The 7136-nt window shown below is 34.8% G+C and overlaps 2 protein-coding genes across 2 annotated transcripts in view; both read left to right on the top strand.

Annotated features, from left to right (window-relative positions):
• Window positions 1–1862, top strand: part of LOC18585880 (receptor-like protein kinase FERONIA) — a 10740-nt gene extending 8878 nt beyond the window's left edge. The window contains exon 2 of the mRNA XM_018129099.1: window positions 1457–1862. Within this exon, the coding sequence (XP_017984588.1) occupies window positions 1457–1844 (388 nt within the window). The 3' untranslated portion in view covers window positions 1845–1862. The remainder of the gene's footprint in view (window positions 1–1456) is intronic.
• LOC108663786 (receptor-like protein kinase FERONIA) lies at window positions 4165–5951 on the top strand. Its single transcript, XM_018129102.1, has one exon. It carries the CDS (start codon window positions 4239–4241, stop codon window positions 5361–5363), a length of 1125 nt encoding a protein of 374 aa, XP_017984591.1. The 5' UTR covers window positions 4165–4238; the 3' UTR covers window positions 5364–5951.

Genomic DNA, 7136 nt, shown 5'->3' with positions numbered 1-7136 from the left:
GAAGGGAGATAAACGGCCTGAGATGGGTGAAGTGGAGCTCATGTTAGAGTTTGCATTGGAGATGCAAGAGAAAGCAGATTCCGAAATGGTGGATGTTGATCCTCATGGTCAATGTATGTATGGAGAAGTATCATTTTGTATTCCTGTTTCTGATCACGGTTTGTGATATTGATACTAGTTTAAAACACATTAATATAAATCTAATTAAGATTGGATTAAAACAAATGTCAATCAATCCATTTTTGTTTTTGTGTTTTTGGTTCTATGCTAAGTGATAGCCTGAAACATTCTTCAATCTTGCTCTAGAAAACACTACTACTTGTGAATGAAGTATAAGGAGGCTAAGGGATGGATTAAGATGGAAGATTCACAGAAAGACAAAAGAGCCAAGAAATTCCAATTCTCTGCATCTAATTTCTATAAATCGGATATATGCTATAATTTTCCATTTAAAATTACAAATGATCTCTAATTTTTAATTCTAAATTTACTTGATTTTTTTTTAATTCATTCATGTCTCACTTGATCGTGAGCAATATTATGATTGGAAAGATAAATTTACTCGATTTTTATTTTTTTTATAAATATAGAATACTATGAATAAAATTTATGTTTTGACACAAGTCTTAAGAAAGATCAATGGTGATCATTACCATGTGAAATTTCATGTTTAAACAAAATCACACCATATTTTTTATTTATAAATTATATATTTAATTTGACCATAAAAATATATATATATATTTTTGAAAAGCGGTTGTTATTTATTCGAATTAAAGAAAGTATGCCCAACCAAAATCTTAGAGTATGTTGGTCAAAGACGTTATTGGCATAAACCACAAGCTTTGGTGGTGAAGTTCCTGTACAATTACAAAAAGCTTAACCTGCTTGCAGGAAAGACAGGCGGCTAGAGAACAGAGAAAGCCCCAAGAGCCTAACTATGGAAATGTATACTTATATCAACGAATTCCCATTTTTCTTCTTAGTTGGAGCAGCCGCCTTTGTTTTTAATATAATTTGGTCAAAATCCTGATTGGACAAGTAGTCAAGTAATTTGCATACGAAAGCCGCCCTTGGACAGGGCTAATAAGGACGAGATGATCCTCGTATGCAAACTCATGATAAACGGGGCACTCCTTCATCATCTTTATGGTTCTGGTTATAATCCACTCCCATGGAAGCACAGGCTAAAGATATGCATTGGTGCAGCTCGTGGATTGCATTACCTTCATACCGGAGCAAAGCATGCCGTAATTCACCGTGACGTTAATAGCACCAATATTCTTTTGGATGACAAATGGGTTAGTAAGCTTTCTAATTTCCTGTTCTCCAAGATGCGTCCACAACCTTCATACTCTAACACATCAAAAGTTTTGAAAAAAATTGATTCACGATTGGCGGGTACTGTCGGGTATGTGGATCCTGAGCATCTCGGAGGCTGTGGAGTTTCAGAAAAATGTGATGTGTACTCATTTGGAGTTGTTTTATTTGAAGTTTTGTGTGCTGGAGAGGTGGTTGATCCAACATTGGACGAGTATGAACTACGTCTACCTGATTGGGTCCGTCACTGTATAGGCAAAGGAACCATTTATAATATAATTGACCCACATCTAAAAGGGGAGATAGCTCCAGAGTGTTTCAAAATATTCGTGGATATCGCTTATTGTTGTATCAGTGAGAAGGGGGATACACGGCCTGAGATGGGTGAAGTGGAGCTAATGTTAGAGCTTGCATTGGAGATGCAAGAGAAAGCAGATTCCCAAATGAGGGATATTGATCCTCATAGTGAATGTATGTATAGAGAAATATCATTTTCTACATCTGTTTCTGACCACAGTTTATGATATTGATACCAGTTTAAAATTTTAACAACTCCAAAGAAAAAAAAATTGTTCTTCCTATACATGTTTTCCTTGTAGAAGTAGTCTAAAATTGCAACCAGTTAAGTCTATGTTAGGGGAGAAAGCAGCCATTGATGTATACATTTGATAAAACACCTTTTTCAGGTAGGACTTTGCCTATACGTTTTGACGTGGGCAAGTTTGAATTTTTCAGCCTATTGGAGCTCATATTTTTTACTATATAAAGCTTTTTAAACATTTTGTTTGAAATTTTATTATATAATACAATTCTTAAGTTAATCTTCAAAGTGAACTTACAAAATCATTTTTAATTCCTTTTTTAATTTCAATAATTTTTAACTTTCTAACCGTACCAACTTATTTATTCATGAATTTAATATCAACAAATATTTTATAAAAAAATATGACCGTAATTACATTTCATTGAAAAACGGGTACATTAAAATATATAAATAGAACGAATATTACAACTCTAATTTAAGATTTTTACTCAATTCTTCGTCGACCCGTAATCATAAATGACACTAATCTATGTATTTCATCTATGAATGTAACACTTTTTACCAACAATAATTAAAGGTATGGAAAAATTTAGTTCATAGCTCTCATCTTCTTCCCTGATTATTGTTTGGAAAATTGGATAGTATGGTTGGATAAGACAATGCAAACGTGTATCCCATTTTTCTTTTTCCATTTGGTGGGTGGATTGGCCATCAATGGATGTCAATATGCAATGCTTTCATTAATTATTCTTCCCAATTTTTTCCCATATCTACTCCTTTCGCCCTATTTAAAGATGCTCTAACTTGTACTATATGGTAAAGATTCAGTACTTAAATGTATACAAAAAATTTAAAGAAATCTTACCAATGAAAATTAATTGTGTAAAAAAAAAGAAAGAAAATCCCATTTTGCATTGATAAAAATATGTCGTAGATGTAAGAAATTATGTGACAGGATATTCGAAGTGAAATCAATTAAAATAAATATAATTAAAATTCAATTAAAACACATCTTAATCAATCTATATTTTTTAATTTATTTTGTGGGTCTATGCTAAGTAATGAAGTGAAGCATTCTTCAAGCTTGCTCTAGAAAATACTACTATACTACAAAAAGAAAATTGTGGCCAGTGTTTTGCCTTGTGAATGAAGTCTGAGAAGAGGCTAAGGAATGGATTGAGATGGAAGATGCCCACGACTTACACACGGAGAGAATAGGGTCTTTTTTTCTTATAGAACATGATGGATTTTGTTTTGATATATTTTATTGCTTTCTAGAAAGCAAGTGGGAATTTGCATGAAATTACCCCCATTGTTTCCTTGTTTGTATTTGCAACTTTTGCAAGGCTTACCACACACACCTTTTTAGCTTGAAAATTGACTATAAGATTTATGTCACCTATGATGTCGTCCAAGATATACATATTGATAGAATAATCTAGATTATTCTTTCTTGTTAATATATAATAATCTAGATTATGTCGACTTATTCATAAATTTCAAAAGTTAGGATATTTTTAATAATATAATGCATATTTATTATATTGATTTGATAGGATGATAAAATGCTGAATTCACGATCTTTTGAAAATAAAAAAACTTGTAAATTAAAGTTTTAAAAAGAAATATAATAATCAACTTGAACCAAAAATCTTTATCTCACTTGTAGTTTATAAATCTCACTCTTTTTACTTATATCGTATCTATGTTTATGATTAAATGGTTTCTTCTTCCTGGTTGCGACCACCTAATCAGATAATTTCCCCCCAAAAAGAGCTGACTTAGATGCAAACGAGAAAGTAATAATGAAAATTAATTAATTTGGGGCTCTTGGCCTTTTCTTGCCTCTTGGTCAAGTGTAAGGCCCGGATTGTTTTTACATAAAGAATCAAGGTTCCACTTACCTTGCCCATGGCAAGATTAGGGCCATCGGAATATGATGTGTTTGTTTTTTACATAAATACTTTCTTGAAAAGCAAGTGAAGGATTTTATGACAGGTTTGCACATTTTGGATTTGGGGTGTGGCAAAAAGATGGGAACACTAGTATCTTTAACAGTTGTGCAAAATTGGAGACAATTGGTTTTGTCACCAGTAGGGGCTTATGAGTCACGCAAGATGTGACCTTCTTTAATTCAAGAGAAGTGTCTCACTTTCAAATTGACGAAGGTATTAGGGTCATTTCATGTCTTCCACTATGAGGGTTTTTTACATTTTACGTTTAGACTTTTCTTGCCGGTGATGATCATAAAGGCAAGGCCTTTAACTATGGTTAAAGGACAAAGAAAAGTCAAGAAAGATTTCTGCTTTATGAGATACACCACAAATATCAATCCAGATCTTACTTGCTCCTTTCTCCTTCACTATTTTCCCCCATGGGAAATCCTTCACATTTTCTTCCAAGTTGCTTCACAGCAGGCAATAGAAAACCAGAAATAAGTAAGGGAAATGAAAAGCACGCTAGGATACAATATCCAGCACCTCTTCCTGAGGAAATTTGCCGTCAATTTTCTCTAACCGAGATCAAAGCTGCTACCAACAATTTTCATCCAAAATCTCTTATTGGTGTTAGTTATTTTGCAAAGGTGTTCAAAGGGATTGTTGATGATGGAAACGTTGTTGCTGTCAAACGCCTCAGACCAGATTCAGCACAAAAGGCGCTCAAAGAGTTCCAAAAAGAAGTGCTGATGCTCTGCCAGTTGCGCCACCAACATCTCGTGTCTCTCATCGGGTACTGCAATGATAAGGGTGAGAAGATCGTTGTATACGAACTCATGAAAAACGGGACACTCCGTGAACATCTCTATGGTTCTGATTATGATCCACTCCCATGGAAGCAGAGGCTAGAGATATGTATTGGTACAGCTCGTGGATTACATTACCTTCATACTGGAGCAAAGCATGCCGTAATTCACCGTGACATCAAGAGCAGCAATATTCTTTTGGACGATAAATGGGTTAGTAAGTTTTCTAATTTCACGCTCTCCGAGATGCGTTCACAACCTTCATACTCTGACACGTCAAAACTTTTGACAAAAATTATTTCACCATTGGCGGGTACTAAGGGTTATGTGGATCCTGAGTGTCTCAAAGGTTATGGAGTTTCAGAAAAAAGTGATGTGTACTCATTTGGAGTTGTTTTATTTGAAGTTTTGTGTGGTAGAAAGGTGGTTGATCCAATATTGGATGAGAATGAACAATATCTACTTGGTTGGGTCTGTCAGTGTATAGACAAAGGAACCATTTATAATATAATCGACCCACATCTGAAGAGGAAGATAGCTCCAGAGTGTTTGAAAATATTCGTGGATATCGCTTATTCCTGTATCAGTGAGAACGGAGATACACGGCCTGAGATGGGTCAAGTGGAGCTAATGTTAGAGCTTGCATTGGAGATGCAAGAGAAAGCAGATTCCCAAATGAGGGATGTTGATCCTCATAGTGAATGTATGCATAGAGAAGAACCATTTTCTATATCTGTTTCTGACCACAGTTTGTGATATTGATACCAGTTTAAAATTGTAACAACATAATTTTTTTTATATCTTTACTTTCGGTTATGTGGCTCCAGAGTATGCCATTTATGGTGACCTTTCAGAAAAATGTGATGTGTACTCATTCGGGGTTGTTTTATTTGAAGTGTTGTGTGCTAGATCAGTCGTGGGTACAACGATATTGGATGAGGATAACCTAGATCTATTGAAAGGGGTTCGTCGGTGCATAGGCGAAGGAACCATTTATAATATTATTGATCCATATCTCAAGGGGAGGATTGCTCCAGAGTGCTTCAAGATATTTGTAGACATTGCTTATTGCTGCATTCATAAAGAGGGAGATGCACGACCTGACATGGGAGAAGTGGAGCTGATGCTAGAGCTTGCGTTAGAGATGCAAGAGAAAGCAGATTCCGATTTGGTAGATCTCGATTCTCATGGTAAATGTATGTATGGAGAAATATCATTTTGTATCCCTGTTCTTGATCACAGTTTGCGTGTAGACAGTATCAACAGTACATCAGAGTCTGAAGCCGAGGCAGGGGATTTGTATTCCAGAAGTACATCACTTGCATCTTCAGAAAATACTACTACTACCGAAAAAAGAAGAAGAAAATTATGGCCACTTTTTTGCCTTTGTGAATCAAGTGTGAGAAGAGGCCAAGGCATGGATTGAAGAGGATGGGGTCTTCCTTTTTTATAGAATATAATGGATTTTGTTTTGATATTTTATTGCTTTCTGGAAATCAAGTGAGGATTTGCATGGAAATTGACCCCATTTTTTCTCAATGGATGACTTCAGATTTTCCTAGAAATGTTCAGATTCAGGCTCATTTTCATTCACCAAGGTGTTAATAACTAAATAATTGATTTTTTTAATAAATAATATTCTAAATAGATACGTTTCAACCTTTTAAATTCAACAACTCGAGAAAAAGAAAGCTTGATAAATATGGCCCATGAAGGAAAGATCATGGGCTCTAGCCCAAATGCGCAGGTACTCTGGGCTAAGCCCAAAACAACCACGACGATACGGAGCGTTTTGTCTACCCAAGGCGAAAGCCCAGAAGGCAAATTTGGTTGAATGGCAAAAGGAATGAAACGACGCGTAATTGCTTGCAAAACGACGGAACTCTGAAGCGAAGAGCGTGAAGAAGTTTGCCCTAATACTTCCTTTCAGAACAATTCAAAGAGAGGCCGGCGGTGAGAATTTGATTCTATCTCAGTTTGGTTACTTAGAAAAACCCGAGGAAAGTGAAAGAAGAAGAAACTCTTTTGGGGTCTTTTCATGTTGGGTAAAGTTTACTAAAGAACTGCACAAAATTTCTTTGATAAAACGCTTGAATGAAAAGAGAAAAGAATTTGTATTGAAGAAGAAGAATGAAAAGTGTTTAACAAAATATTGGTTCTTAAGGAAAATTGATTTTATTTTATTTTTCATGTTGATTGATTTTAGAGAAAGTTGTAGTTGAATGCTTATAGATGAAATAGATTTGAAAAGAAAGAAACTTTGAGCAGAAAAGCCTTAAATTTGAGTTAAATATAATATGTTTAATTTTAATAATGAGATTAGGATTATTATGAATGATAAAACACATCTTACTGTTACATGGATCCAGAGTATCACGAAGATAGGAGACTTTCAGAAAAATGTGATATTTACCTATTTGGGGTTGTTTTCTTTGAATTGTTATGTGCTAAACCAGTCTTTAATCCAACATTGGACGAGGATGAAAAGTTTTTAGTTTATTGGGTTTGTGGGTGCATAGGCGAAGGAAC

Source organism: Theobroma cacao, chromosome 10 (genome assembly GCF_000208745.1).
Source record: "Theobroma cacao cultivar B97-61/B2 chromosome 10, Criollo_cocoa_genome_V2, whole genome shotgun sequence".
NCBI lineage: Eukaryota > Viridiplantae > Streptophyta > Magnoliopsida > Malvales > Malvaceae > Theobroma > Theobroma cacao.
Note: the sequence above shows the minus strand (reverse complement) of the source record. Positions and strands in the feature narration are given on the sequence as shown.

Excerpts from the sequence above, each read along its gene's own strand:
- LOC108663786 (XM_018129102.1), top strand. The coding sequence starts at position 4,239 with ATGGGAAATCCTTCACATTTTCTTCCAAGTTGCTTCACAGCAGGCAAT.